This window comes from Rhinopithecus bieti, unplaced genomic scaffold, assembly GCF_001698545.2.
Source record: "Rhinopithecus bieti isolate Rb0 unplaced genomic scaffold, ASM169854v2 scaffold_25940, whole genome shotgun sequence".
NCBI classification, from domain to species: domain Eukaryota; kingdom Metazoa; phylum Chordata; class Mammalia; order Primates; family Cercopithecidae; genus Rhinopithecus; species Rhinopithecus bieti.
Window position 1 is genome coordinate 3151365 of NW_016811810.1, and position 14672 is coordinate 3166036.

General features: G+C 56.5%; 1 protein-coding gene across 3 annotated transcripts; it reads right to left on the reverse strand.

Annotated features, from left to right (window-relative positions):
- Positions 1 to 1245: 1245 nt before the first annotated feature.
- On the reverse strand, positions 1246 to 13651 carry JRK (Jrk helix-turn-helix protein). 3 transcript variants are annotated; one of them, XR_001889759.1, is made up of 3 exons: positions 13578 to 13651; positions 10156 to 10246; positions 1246 to 4980 (listed from the first exon to the last, which is right to left on the reverse strand). XR_001889759.1 is itself a non-coding variant. In XM_017895155.1 (3 exons), the coding sequence occupies exons 2-3, from the start codon at positions 9793 to 9795 to the stop codon at positions 2615 to 2617; spliced, it is 1671 nt and encodes a 556-aa protein (XP_017750644.1). In that variant the 5' UTR covers positions 9796 to 10246; positions 13578 to 13651; the 3' UTR covers positions 1246 to 2614. The 3 variants fall into 3 exon arrangements, 2 of the variants coding, with proteins under 2 accessions (XP_017750644.1, XP_017750643.1); XM_017895155.1 differs by having other exon boundaries at positions 1246 to 2704; positions 8215 to 10246; XM_017895154.1 differs by having other exon boundaries at positions 1246 to 10246.
- Positions 13652 to 14672: the final 1021 nt, after the last annotated feature.

A 14672-nucleotide genomic window follows, 5' to 3' on the forward strand; every position in this document is an offset into this window, starting at 1 on the left:
TACTAGCCAGCCCAATCTTGGACTATTTTCCTGCTTTCTTTGCTTAGGGACCAGCTAGACTATTTTAGTGGCATCTATTTCCCACCCTACATCCCAGAGCCTCTGATTGCATCTCAGTTTTTCTCCTCAGGGGCACCGTCTTGGTTATGCCCTCAGTCACCCTGGATGACAGTGGTTTGAAAGTGTTGCAAAGTGCTTTGTTTTCCCTGACCACACCCAGCTGTTAAGCTCCACTAATGGTCAGCTGATGGCTCCACTGTTTTGAATGCTGCCCTGGACATAAATTGCTTCGCAGGTCAATCCAATCAAATTTGGGCTCCTTTGAAGGGATAGTTCCTGAAGTTAGTGTTTGTGACACTTATATGACCCCTAGCCAGACAATATTTTTGGCACAGATGTCCAATAAATCTACTGATTGACCACAGTTGCCTTTCTCCATCACTTCCACCGTTTTTGAGAGCACCCTTAGGCTGGAACTTCACACTCTTACAAATGCAGCTCCTGTGGGGAGGAATGTGGAGCTCCCTCTTCTATGGTCTGCTTCTCCAGTGGCTCTGCTGTTTGGGGTAGGGACAATGTTGTATCTCTCCCTAACTTTGAGAGCTGAGCATTTGATGGGAGGGGAGTCAGCAATCCCAGGTTTCCGGGCTTGCCTCTCAGTATGGAACCCCCAATCTACAGGTGAGGCCCACTAAGGGTTGTTGCCTGCCTCCATCCCTCACACCCTAAGCTCACCTCGTAAATCCGCCCTGTGCCCAGCCCTGCCATGAGGCAGTTCTCCAACTTTATGTCTCTGTGGAAACCTCTGGGGAGGGCTTAGGAATTGCCAGCTCCTCTGGTAAAGTCACTGCCACATCCACGAAGCCCACAGAACTGCCTGGACCTGAAGCAGGCTGGAACCTCTGCTCTCTCCTTACAGTGATGGGGGGAGATCAGACATAATTGCTGGAGAAGGCATGAAGGCACAAGGCCTGGGCCGACTTGCACTGCTAGATGAGTCCTATACTCACTCACCCATCCTCTACAACCATGCTACCCAAACCTTTTATAACTAGTTGTACTCATATGACTGGGACCTGGCTCAAGGGACATGAGCAGAAGTGGTGTGCTTTCTGGAGGCAGACACAGTGGAGGGGACTGGAGCAGATGTCCTGTAACATCTTCAACCCTGTGGATCCCTTCATGAAACACACATGGCATATCTTGGTCTGTTTGCAAGGTTATAAAGTGACACCCGAGGCTGAGTAATTTATAAAGAAAAGAGGTTTATTTGGCTCACAGTTCTGTAGGCTCTACAAGCAGCATGGTGCCAGCATTTGCTTCTGGTGGGGAATTCAGGGAGCTTCCACTCATGATGGAAGGCAAAGGGAAGCAGCACCACATAGCAAGAGGAGGAAGAAGGGAGGGAGGTGCCAGGCTCTCTTTAACAAACAGTTCTCATAGAAACTAATCAAGTGAGAACTCATTTGTTACCACAAAGATGGCACCAGGCTATTAATGAAGGATCCATCCCGATAACAGGAACATCTCCCATCAGGCCCCACCTTCAACACTGGGGATCGAATTTCCATATACGATTAGAAAGGGACAAACATCCAGACTGCATCATGGCAGACGGAGCCTGGCTCTGCCAGACAGTTGAGCTGTCTCATCAGCCCCGATTTCCCTTCTCAACTAGTATGTGTGCAAGAACTAAACTGCTATCTTGTGTACGCAACTCCAGGGTCCCTCTGTTATTGGCACTGGGCAGGGCAGGGTGGGAATCCCCCAGGCCCTGGCCATGAGGTGCTCTGTATTTATCACACTGTCCGGGTCATGGTGGGCAGTGTGGGTCTGCCTCCCCTTCTAGACCAGGTGAACCTTCCTGATAGGTGCATGTTTTACTCATCCGAAGTCCCCCAGGGGCCTGGCCCATGACTGGAACTGAGGAGTCGAGGGCAATGGCAGAACTGCCTGGACCTGAAGCAGGCTGGAACCTCTGTTCTCTCCTTACTGCCTGTCTCAGTTTGGATTGCTGTAACAAAATACCACAGGCTAGGTGGTTTAAACAACAGAAATTAATTTCTCACAGATCTGGGGACTGAAAGTCCAATATCAAAGGCACTGGCAGTCTGGTGTCTGCTGAAGACTCTTTCTGATTTGCAGATGGCAGTTTTCTATTTTATTTCTTTTTTTCTAGCGATAAGAATGCCTAAGCTGGTCTCAAACTCCTGGACTCAAAGCAATCCTAATGCCTTGGCCTTCCAGTGCTGGGATTACAGGCATCAGCCACTGTACCCAGCTTGAAAGACGGCAATTTTCTCGTATGATCACACAGCAGAAAGAGACCTCGCTCTAGTTCCTTCCTTTCAAGGACTCAATCTCATCGGGGAGCCCCACCCTCATGACCTCACCTAAGCCTAGTCACCTCCCAAAGGCCCCACCTCCTAATATCACCCTACTGGGGGTCAGGGTTTCAACACATAAACTTTGGGGGGAACACAAACATGCAGTCCTTAACACCATCATTACAGAGATGGAGGCCACACACCTACCAACACTCATACCCTCAAGGGCACTGGTGGGGATGGAGGGGTCTTACCCAGCACTGCCATGAGGCAGAAGTTCTCCAACATTATGTCTCTGTAGAGGCCTCCGGGCAGCACTTAGGAATTGCCAGCTCCTCTGGTGAGGTCACTACCACATCCTCAAGGCCCACAGTCTCCTGAAACAACAGAACTTTGCTGCTTCGTGGAGGAGCGTCGGTATGTCCACACCATAGGGGTGTGGTCACTTCCCTCCGCCAGGGAGAATGGGGAGGGAGAACAGGATTCCTAGTGTATTTATTCTCTTCAGAACTGACAGCCCATCAAGGTACAATGAAATAGAAAAAGGCTGGCCAGGTGCCAAGTCCTGGCTCAAGCATGGCAGCTCCTTCCATTGAGCCTCATGGCCACCCCAGAGGACAGGCCTTCCTTTTACACACATCAGAAATAGGGAACCCAAGACCTCGAGAGGGGAAATGGGCCCAGGGACATGCCTTGGCTTGGGGTGGCTTAGGACCAGCACAAGACACCTGACCCCAGAGCAGACCATGCTCTGACACTGGGTAACACATTCCCTGCTCTGGACCTCAGTTCCTTTGGCTGCTAAGGAGGCCCAACAATCCTGGCCTGTGTGGGACGGGACTGCCTGCAGACATACAGGGCCTTTGAGCACCTCGTATCTCGCTTCCCAGCCAGCCTGGGTGTGGAGATGGCCATGCTGACAGGTTCCCTGAGAGAGGGCCCAGCCATGGCCAGTGGGCCTCCCAGGATTGGCCCCTGGGTGCAGGGCCTGAGCAGGGAGGCCATCATGCTGCCCTTGAGACCAGGACCCAGCAGGGGCCATGTCCAGATTCAGAGGCTCAGGACCACCACGGAACTGAAATGAGGTTCAAGGCCTCACACAAGAGTGGCCCCTAAAAAGGCTGGTAAAGGAGTGTTTTCACCTCTGTTTACAGTTGAGGGCACTGCTCAAGGTCATGCAGCTGGTGAATGGCAGGGAGTGAGCAGTGAACATGAGGCTGGTCACCAGGAGCAGGTAGCCGTGGGTCTCCCTCTGCCCTCAGCAACTTCACACCTGCCCCTCCCTGGGCCCCAGTCTCATATCTAAACAGGAGTGACCCCACCTCATTTCATGTTATCATCACTGCCCTGCAAGGGAAACAACAGATGTGTAAGGTCTGAGGGTCCATGTTTTGAAGCAGACACCAGAGCCGAGTCCACACGGGCAAAGGAGCCGGCATGCAGGGCCAGGAGCTGGGGCTCACCTGGGAGGCTGGTGGCTGCAGCTCCTGGCCCTGCAGACAGCCAGGCCTGGGGTCTACAGGAGCTGGACAGGGAAGAGGACAAACAAGGCCTCACAGGTCCATTCTCCCCCGCCTCCCAGCAGGCAGCTGAGCCCAACGCAGTGCCTGAGAGCTCAGCCCTTGTCAAGGGGAGTCCTCGAACCCAGAGGGGGCAGCGGAACTGCAGAAGCCCTGCCCAGGCCCTGTCTCCCAGCCCACCACCCACCCCTCACGGCTGCCACACCCACCAGCCCGCGACTGTCCACATCCTGACCCCTACCTCATGACCTCCCCGACCCTGATCTCCACACCTGACCCCAAAGCACATTTTATTATTATTTTTATTACAGATAAGGCCTCTCACTCTGTCACCCAGGCTGGAGTGCAGAGGCCATAACTCACTGCAGCCTTGAACTCCTGGGCTTGGGGATCCTCCTGCCTCAGCCTCCTGAGTAGCTGGGGTGACAGGCAAACACCACTACACCTGGCTCATTTTCTTTTATTTTCTGTAGAGATGGGGTCTCCCTCTGTTGCCCAGGCTGGTTTCAGACTCCTGAACTAATGTGATCCTCCTGCCTTGGCGTTCCAGAGCGCTGGGATTTCAGGCAGAAGCCCCCACCCCCGGCCCCCCATAAGCACATGTATGTGGGGTGAGGTGAGGTCCCTGAGGTGCAGTGTGGATGGGTCTTGATTTGTCCCAAGTTTCACTGCCTTGTGCCACAGCCTCCCAAGAAAGGATGCAGCCTACACCTTCTGCAAATCCCTGCCTCAAACCCTGTCCCTCCAGAAGCACATCCAGCCACTCGGACCCTGAACCTCCTCCAAATGGACTTTAACTGGGGACAACTGATGACAGTCCTTCCAACCCCAGGGAGCTGAGGAAGCCATGAGCAGGGGCTGGGACTTCCTTTCTTCCAGTCAACCTACCACTAGCAATCACTCATTCGGCCCGCTGGATAAGAACAGTGGCCTATGGTGTCAGGGGCGGCCCAAGTGGTCTCCATCGCATGCTCAACCATGGCTGAGCACGAATGAAGCATATGAAGTCACACACAGACGGGCCCAGGGCAAGGTCCGCTCTAGATCCTCCTATGCAGGAGACAGACAATCTTCAGGACAGCGTGCCGGGGGTGCCCACAGAGATCCAGGCTGGCACAGGCAGGACAGGTGTTCTGTAAACCAATCCAAGGTAGAAGGGGCTGAAAGACCACCTACCCACCCCAAGCCCTGAATTCACCATGCCACCCTGAAAGTATGGCCTCTCCTGGGCACCCTGAGGGATGGGAGCTCCCAGAGTGGAGGCTGCCTGTCCCAACTGAGGACAAAGGAGCGCCCTCAGGCCTGAGCCCTCAGGGGCACCACCAGAGAAGAATGCGGTGGTACAAAGAGGTTCGTTCTACTAGCAGGCTGGAAGCAGCCACGGAGGTCCCAAACCAGACGTCGCAGCACCCACTGCTCCACTAGCCACTGGAGAACTGAGGCCATGACCTGTAGGGGCACTGTGAGAAGACAGGGAGTGGCTCCAGCCTGGTGTGCTCACAGATAAAAGGGAGAGGCATTTAAACGGGACCAGAGACTTTCACGCTCTGCTCTGGCAAGCTCCAGGGCTTCCCAGGGGCCTCAGCAGCACCAGAAACGGAGTGAGGAGACACAGCCTCACAGGGCTGCGGTGTCTGGTGCAGCGGGGCTCCACCTGAGAGGGCTTGGGGAAAAAGATTCCGAGGCTAAAACATTCAACCACTTGAGCTTCTGAGACTGGTCAGTAAGTGAAAACAAAGTGTTCGGAGGAAACAGCAGTCTCCACAAAGTGTTCTGGGGGACAGGATGGAGGCAGGAAGTATGCAGCAGGCAGCTGGGCCCAGCAGCACAGAGATGAGTAAGCTCTGGGCTCCCTAAAAACCTCACTCCAGGGAGACCTGCAGCAGCAGCAAGCCCAGGTGAGGAGGGGCTGCAGGAGGAGCAGGGCCCAAGTCCCCTGGGTGGCACAAGGGATTCCAGCCACAGGGGCTGTGCTTAGAGTCAGGCTCCAAGCCTTGTTGCAGTTAGTCTGGAAGAGGGACACCCTGAGGACACAGCCACTCACTGGGGACAAACGTCTACCCATGAGCTCAGCACAGTCAGCACAGAAGCAGGTCAAGAGCGGGAAGAGCTCAGGTCCTGAAGAGCTACAGTCTGACAGGGACAAGCCATCTCCAGAAGATTCAGGAGAGCCAGCCAGGAGCTCGGCAGGCCTGCCCTGTGCCCTCCTCAGCTCCACCCACCCAGGATGTCCTGCTGTTTCAGAGCCCTCGGGACAGGTTCTAACCTCCTGCGTTGCCTCAAGCAGCTGCAATCCAGCAATCTTGGTTATGAGGCTCTGCTAGGAGTGACACGTGAGCCCAGAAATGGCACAAAGTACACGGATGTGCAGAAGTTCCCCAGACACAGGAAGCAAACAGTGGGGTGACACCACGAAGGCAACGGGACCCAAATGGGAACAACTGGGACTGTCGTTCAGCACCGAGGTCTTTAGAAACTGTTTGGCTTTTATAACCTTCACACATGCATTCAAAGCAAGAAACACACACTTCCAGGACACAGGTAGGGCTCTGTCAGCAATGACTTTTGCCCCGGGATCTGCAGGGATGTGAAAATACAAGAAACCACAGCGAGCCAAATCCTCTCCCTCATGAGAACAAAGGTTTCAGTGGAATCAACAGCAGACGCTGGAATGCAAACTACGTGCTGACTCAGCCAAATGACATAAATTTAAGAGGGGAAAAGAATTCAAGAGCAAAGCACTGAAAATAACATAGCAAGAAAAACCCATTTAGGCCGAGTGCTGGGGCTCACGTCTGTAATCCCAGCAGTGTGGGAGGCTGAGGAGGGAGGATCACTTGAGGCCAAGAGTTCAAGACTAGCCTCGGCAACACAGTGAGACCCTGTCTCTGCAAAAAAATAAAAAGGTAGGCATCACGGTGCACGTCTCTAGTCCCAGGTACTCAGGAGGCTGGGGTGGGAGGATCACTCAAGCCAGGGAGGTCGAGGCTGCAGTGACCTGTGATCACACTACTTCACTCCAGCCTGGTCAACACAGTGAGACCCTGCCTCAAGAACAAAAAAAAAGAATAATGCACCTATTTCATGCTCACTCAAAGATGAGGCTAATCACTGTGGACACAGGGCATTTTGGAATCTCAGCTGCAGGAAGCGAGTGCTGCCCATGAAATGGAGATGCTGCAAAGCAGCTACAGAAATGGAGAAAATCACCACATCCTCTTACAACCACGTCTGTGAACACTGACCAGGACAGACAACTCCTCCCCAAAGGTATTACTAACGTGCTAACAGCCGGGGATAAGAGCACAAATATTGCTGGAAATCTAAGCAACCTGTTTTACTGTTTCCAGTGACTTACGTGCAAACCTAAGACTAATCTTTGAATGCCTGATCAAGACGTATTCATGTAAAGGCCGTAAGTATGAAATTCTGGGCAACATGGCACATTGCACTCTGAGCCAAAATGCCAAAATACCACGCAGGGTCTGTGTCCTCTATCTGGGTGATGAGCAGGGCCTGGTCAGCCACTCCTACTTTCTTCATGGAAAGAAACTCTACCAAGTCAACTCTCCGTGGGGCCCCCCACATCCTGGGGCCAGAGCCCATGGGATAGGATCTGCGGGTAACAGAGGATGGTTCCAGAGTCATTCTGCTGAACGAGGCCACGACTGAAGTGAGACGTGCGGCCTCTTCAGCCGAGAGCAGGCCAAGAACTGAGTCCCAGCTCTCGGCCATCGGCCCTCAGGCACCGTGCCCGGGGTCCACCCAACAAGGGGATAGCCGCCAGCCCAGCAGATAGAGCCTTCTGAGACGAAGCTTGTCCGGGGCGGTGGGCATGGCCTCCTGTCGGTCTGGAGGACAACTTCTCTCCACATGGACAGACAGACATCTCCACCCTCTGATACTGCAATCATCAGCCAGCAAACATGAGGCCAGATCAGCCCAGCCTGGCCCCCATTCCAGCCACAGTGAGACTCTGGCTTGTTCTAGGCTAGGGTGGACCCTTCCAAAGCATTTCCTCACTTTCGGATGACATGGCAAGTGATAAAACCTGTATTGACAGGAACTCGGGCAGACTGTCCTGAGCACCCGAGCCACAACCGTGGGCGACCCGCTCCTGGAAGGGCTCTTGAGTGTCTACACATGCCCTCCTGCCTCAGGTGGGGTTGGGGCATAGGACCATGCCACTCCAGGGTGCGTGGAGAAACAGTGCCGGTGGCCAGGGCAGGGCAGAGAAGCCATCAGTTGTCACCTGCTGTGGATGAGCAGGGCAAGGGAGAGTGAGCCGTGGCCCCGCAGCCACCAGGGCCCTCCTGGAGGGCTTCAACCTTGACCACAGCCCCGAGAGCGCCACACCGCCTCCTCACCTGCTGCTGGCCCCGGAATACGGCACGCAGCGCTCGCAGCTGCCCCACTTCCTGTGCACTGAAGCACGGCTGCCGCTCCGCAAAGCGCAGGACTGCGTCGAAGGCCACGGCTGCCTGTTCCCAGGCAGCCTCCTCACCCTCACCAGGATCTCCTCCACCATCTTGGTCAGCTTTCGGAGTCTTTTCTGAACCCCACACCACCTCTCCCGGCAACGTGGCAGCAGGGGGTTGTCCCCCTTCTGCCTCCCTTCCTGCTACACCCCAGCTGGTGGCCTGGCGCTGGCGAAGCTGGCCTGGGCAGGAGGAGCCTTCCTTCACAAGCTCCAGGATGTGCGCAAAGGATTTGTTGTGGGGCTTCGCTTGGAAGTGCTCTGCCTCCACCTCCTCCTCAGAGGAGGAGCCTTCAGCAAACACAACGGATGGCCACAGCTTCCTCCAGGCCCGCCTGAAGACGCCACTGGGAATTGCGTTCCAGGCACAGGCCATGCTGAAGATGGCATCATTCATATTGTAGCGGGCGTGGGGGCCCTGCAGGGGGGCCGGAGGGTTAATGAAGTTCCTCATGAAGTCTCTCCGAATGCCCTGCTCCATGGGCTGCACCAGGGAGGCCACGCTGGCAGGCAGGAAGATGGTGAAAACATTGCTGGACACCAGCTCGGCCTCCTGCGGGTGAGCCCGGGCGCTGTCCAGCAAGAGAACGGCCTTGCTGTCTTCGGGCAAACCTATGGCTCTGAAGTGCTCTCTCACTGAGGGCACAAAGATATGATGGAACCAATCAGAAAGAATCCCCTTGCCCACCCAGGCGCTCCCCTGGGCCTTGTAGGCGACAGGCAGGTGCTGGATGCCTTTGAAAGCCCTGGGGCCGCTGCACTTCCCGATGGCCAAGGGCTTGAGCCTGTGGGAGCCCGCGGCATTGGCACACATCAGCACGGTCAGCCGGTCCTTGCTCTGCTTGAGGCCAGGCACGGCCCCGCCTTCTGGAGTGGGATTGGGCAGGCACCGCCAGAAAAGGCCGGTCTCATCAGCGTTGTAAACCTGCTCGGGGGACAGCCCGTGCTCGGCAGCCAAGCTCCTGAAAAACCCACAGAACTGCTCCGCGGCCTGGTGGTCGGCTGCCTGCTTTTCACTGGATGCATCTAGCTTTTTAATGCCGTGTCTGGCCTTAAAGCGCCAAAGCCACCCTCCAGAGAACACACAGGGCTCAGTGAGCTGCATCTGCTCGTAGAAGTCCTTGGCCTTCTCGATGAGCATGGGGCCTGACACGGGGACGCCCTCGGAGCGCTTCCCCAGGAACCACTCGTACAGGACGCGGTCCAGGTGCTCCAGCTTGGGCGTGTGCAGCGTGCGCCGCTGCTCCAGTGCCTTGTTGGAGTCCGAGCTGGCGAAGAACCGAAGCAGCTGTGCCTTGTGAGCCCTGATGTCGTAGAGAGTGGACATGCCCACGTTGTACTCCTGCATCAGTGCCTTCCGGCTCTCGCCCTTCTCCAGGCGCGTGCAGATGTCAATCTTCTCCTTCAGCGTCAGCACCACCCTTTTCCGCTTCTCCCCTCCGCTCTTCCCGGCAGCCGGCTTGGAGGCCATGGGGAGGGGTGGCTGGTCCTAGCACTTGCAGGACACACACCTGGCCTGGGCTGCTGCCACTACTCCCCCTCCTCCTGCTCCCCTTCCAGAGCTCCGTCTCTCCCTCTCCACTCTGCCTGCCTGATCCTGAACAGAGGCCCCAGTCCGTCTCGGGTTCCCCACTCCACACGCTGCACCTCCTGCCTCAGGTGTCCCTGGTCTTCCAGGCCCCACACCCCCAAGCCTTGGTTCCTGGCAGTGCAGTCAGCTGCCAGTTCTCTCTGTGGAGGAGGTGACCCTGTCAGACTCCCCTCTGCTGCTCCACACGACTGGAACCCCGGCCTCAGTGGATACTGTGGTAGCAGCTCCCCTCAAACTGACCAGGTTTGGGGTGGTTGAGGTTTTACCGCATAAGCTGCAGGGTGCCTCTCCAGGGTCCACAATGGTATCTCCAGGCACAGCACTTCAGGGGCTGGAAAGCAGAGGGAAGAGAGAGGAAAGTGATGGGGCACGCCCGGGACACACCTGGCATCCTCATGACTCTATATCCTCACCGGGATGCTCCAGCTGAAACGCGAGTGCTGTTGAGAGGAGCCACGCAAGCGCTAGCACGCAGTGTGGGAAGAGGGCGGCCCCGGGAGCGGCCCAGCCCTGCCCAGCTCCTGGGTGTGCTGCTCAGGTGGACTCTGCCCCACTCCCACCAGGCAAACTGAAGCCATTCGCTAGGGCTAGAAATGAGACGTGGCTCTCACAGGGGTAGCCCAGCCTTTCCTGGGGAAGCGCTCAGGCAGAAGCCATCAGAGGAAGCCAGGAAGTCCGACGCTGGGCAGACCTGAGAACAAACCTCCCAGCCGCCCGGACCCGGACTAAGCTTCTTGCTGTAACTGCTCGCTGGGCTGCCTGAGCTGGCCATCTTTTCAAATCCCTTATTCCTCCCTGAGGAGCAGAGGCAGGGGTGGAGGGATGCAGGGAGGAGGAATTCCTCATTACCCTCCCCACCGAAGATCTTACAAACCCCATCTGCAGCAGGTCTCTAAACTCCTCTAACACAGAGCCCCAAACTGCCTCTAGAAAACGGGGCATTGGAAGTTTCTCTATAAGAGCAGGCCTCAAGATCCTCCAAGGGCTAGGAGGTGCTGCCAGTTTCTCAATCACCCTCTGACCTCCCTGACCACACACACTCAGATGCGTCTACCGGGAGCCTCAGCAGACAGACAGCTGTGACCACTCCAGGCCTCTTTCAGGGGGCTCTCCTCAAGCTCAGCTCAGGGTACTCTGCCCCACAGGGTACCCTGCCCCAGGCAGCCACACTGGGCCGCCAGTCTTTGAAACCCCAGGCTCTAGTGCTGACTGTCCACCTGACTCCACAACCACGGCAGGGCCGCAGAGCCTGCCAGACACGGACACACACACACAGCCACCCACCCTCACTCACACATACACGCTCAGAGGACACAGGAACAAGCTAGTCCAGAGCAGGAACTTCTTCAGCATTTGCTAATTTGGGAGGCTCTATGAACAAATGACTAATTCACACCAGAAGCAAATGCCAGGACACCTGATGGCCCCCTGGGAGCAAGGGTTCTTCCTGGGCCAGTTGTGTACCCTATGGAAAGCTTTGCTTTGAAGTTTCATATGCACCTTTGACCAATATGAAGAAAAACGACAGTCACAGCTCGAATCAAACACATCTTTCTGTTGGAGTTTTGCAGGATCTTCTCACCCTTCTACATAAAGAGGACATGGGTCATTCTCATCCCTTCTAGGTGGACAATTCTATCCTCTCCTAACAAATCTGCGAAACACCCCACACCCCTCCCTACACTTGAGCCCACTGGCAGGGCACAGAGGGCGCACCCCTGTGAGGCCAGGGCAGCCTATGGAGTCAGGGCCTGCAATGCACTTCACCCAGTAAGCCACTGGTGAGGGCTGAGAAGCTATCTGCCCCAACACTGGGCAGCTGAGCTGGCCGGCTCAGTGTGGCGTGCGTGCCATGGGCAGGCCTGGGGTCTCCCTCCCCTCCCTCCTCCGCAGGCCAGCAGTACTTGAGGATGGACTCCTGGAGTTCCTCCCTCCCTCCCACGCCCTTGCCATTGCTGCTTCTGCCAACTCCATGCAGAGCGTGTGGTGGAGTGCAGAAACGCGGCCCTCTGAGGCCAGAGCTCAAGAGAAATGAGGAGTGCAATCAAATGCAGCAAAAGCTCCAAAGACAAATCCTAGGCTTGTTGGCCGCCACCTCTGGATGAGTCCTGTCCTCTTCCGGAGTCAGTTTCCTGGTCTGCAAAACGTGGGCTGGTCCCTTAAGGATCCTGCATTGTTCGCTGAGGGTGACGGTGTGACGTGTGTGTGGTCTGGCACAGCACAGTGAGCTACATGCATCTCACCGTGGGGAACAGGAAGGCAAGGCCACAATCCACCCTCGAGATTTTTAATATGAATCCGCTGCAGAAAAACTGGGGGAGACACGGAATCCCACAGCAGCTTGTGAGAACTGGGGCCTGGGACGCCGGGAAAAGCTTCCTGGAGGAGACTCAGCACCAGACACGGGCTCTTTGTGGACACGTCTCCATGCCTGAAGTGCAGGTGCGGCAGGATGACACAAAGTGGCTGAATTTGTTTCATAAGGAATCTCTGAATTTTAATTTTAAAGGAAGTTTTTGGTCTTGCAAGTGGGATAGCCGTGTGTTCCAGCACTTTGTGTCATCCTGCCACACCTGCAGGTCACGTATGGAGACGTGTCCACAAGGGGCCCGTGTCTGGTGCTGAGTCTCCTCCAGGAAGCTTTTCCCGGAATCGCAGGCCCGAGTCAGTCCCTCACAAGCTACTGCGGGATTCCGTGTCTCCCCGAAATGAGGGTGGTTTCTTGCCTTGCGACTGGAGAGGAAGCACAGAACCCGGAGGTCACGTGAACACGGGATGAAACATGGAATTCTCCTGTGCCCAAGGCACAGACAAGAAACGGGAGGACGAAGGGGTCAGCGCTGGGGCCGACGCCGTCCTGTGTGAGGGGAAGAAGACCTGAGAAACGCGGGGGGGAAGCCGGAAACAGCCTTGGCACGGGCACTGTGTGTGCGCGCGCGCGCGTTGGGGATGGGGGTATGGAGGATATGGAGAAATACTCAAAAAACAAGTCGCATTCTGGGGCCGCGGGAAGAGGTGAACTGGGGGTCAGAAGGGGAGTATGGGGCAGAGAAAGATGGGACAGAAAGCCTGGGGTCGTGCGCCCCGCAGAGCGCGCCCGGGAGCCGGCGCCGAGTTCCGCTAGGAGCGCTCCACGCTGGGGGATCCTGGCGCAGAAGACAGCGCTCAGCTACCGGCGAGGCTCGCTTAAAAAGCACCTCTACCCCAGGGTCCCCGTTTGCGGGCAGAAATTCAGTCTGGGGCAAGAGCAAAAACGAAAATGGAGAAAAAAAGAAAAAAAAAGTCTCGGTCTGGTTTTTTAAAGGCAAGCGGATCTCGTGACCAAGCCTCTCTGAAAGTGGAAGCGCAGGAAGAGTCCGGGCTGGGGCGTCAAGGCCAGGCCCGGCGGCGAGGGGTGGGTTCGGCTCGGGGGCCCCGCGCTCAGGCCGCGGGGTGTCGCGCGGCGAGCACAGGGTTCGGGTTTCCGAGCTCGGCCCCGGGAGGGGGCGCCTGCCCCGCGCGGCTGGCTGGGTCGGCCCGAGGCCTCGCAACCGCCCCGCGCGCCCGCCTGCACAGAGTGCGGCTCCCGCCCGCGCCGCCCGCGCCCAGCAGTGACCGGAGTCTGCCCGAGCCCACCCGGCCCTGCCTGGCCGCCCAGCGCCTCAGGCCAGCACCCTACTCACCCTGCTCAGCCTGAGCAGCCACCGCCGGCCGGAAGTGCCGGCCACTCAGTTCTCCTCCAGTCCGCGCCTCGTCGCCTTCCCCCAGCTACTTCCGGTACGCTCTAGACAGGCTGGAGGACTCGGCGCTCGGTAGTGTCTGGGAGCCAGACTCCGGCTTTCCCAGAGCTGGGTGGCAGCGGAGGGCCTGGGAGGGCAGGAGGCCTGGAGGGGAGGGGAGGAGTGGGAGTCCCAGGGTGGGGGGAGGCGTGGGAGGGGAGAAGCGCGGACAGGGAGGGGAGAGGGGAAACGGGGCGAGGGTGGGCCGTGCCACCTGGGCCCGGGCTCCGAGCTGCTCTCTCCATCTGTAGAATGGGCGCAGGGTGTCACGTTCCTTTCATGACGAGCGACCCCTGCGCTGAAGGCGTTGGGGCTCCTGCAGTTCTGGGCAGCCACAGGCGCCCAGGGTTTCGTGCCGCCCAGCCCAGGACAGCCTTCCCGGTGCAGTTTCTGATGCGGGGAGAGCAGTACTGCCTTCCAGTCACCAGGACCAGTGCTCAGCCCGCCTGCTTGACCCCCTTACTTAGCTGGGGCCCATCCATACCCAATTTAGATGATTCAGATGATGGAATTTGAAACTTTTGAACTGGGTGCAACTTCAGTGAATGTGGACCTGAGTTGATGCTGTGATGAGTCAAGGCTGCGGAGAGCCTTGAGATAGGTGCGTGGGTTTTGCCCATGAGACCTATGCGAATCTTTGGAAACTGGAGGGTGGACTGTGGTGGGCAGAATAATGGCCCTCCAAGGATGTCCACATTCTAACCTCCAGCTCCTGTGAATACATTACTTACATGGCAAAAGGGATGCTGCAAATGCAATGTAGTTAAAATTCTTTAGATGGGGAGATTCTTATGTTTATCAGGGTAAGCCCAGTGTGCAGTCATCCCTGGGTATCCATAGAGGACTGGCTCCAGCACCTCTCAAGGATGCCAAAATCCTTGATGCTCAAATCTCTTACATAAAATGGCTTAGTATTTGCATATAACCTACACACATCTTCCTGTATACTTTAAGTCACCTCTGGATTACTTATAATACCTAATACAATGTAAGCGCTAT

What these genes read in the sequence shown, in the direction of transcription:
- JRK (XM_017895154.1), bottom strand. Translation starts at nt 9,795, where the DNA reads ATGGCCTCCAAGCCGGCTGCCGGGAAGAGCGGAGGGGAGAAGCGGAAA.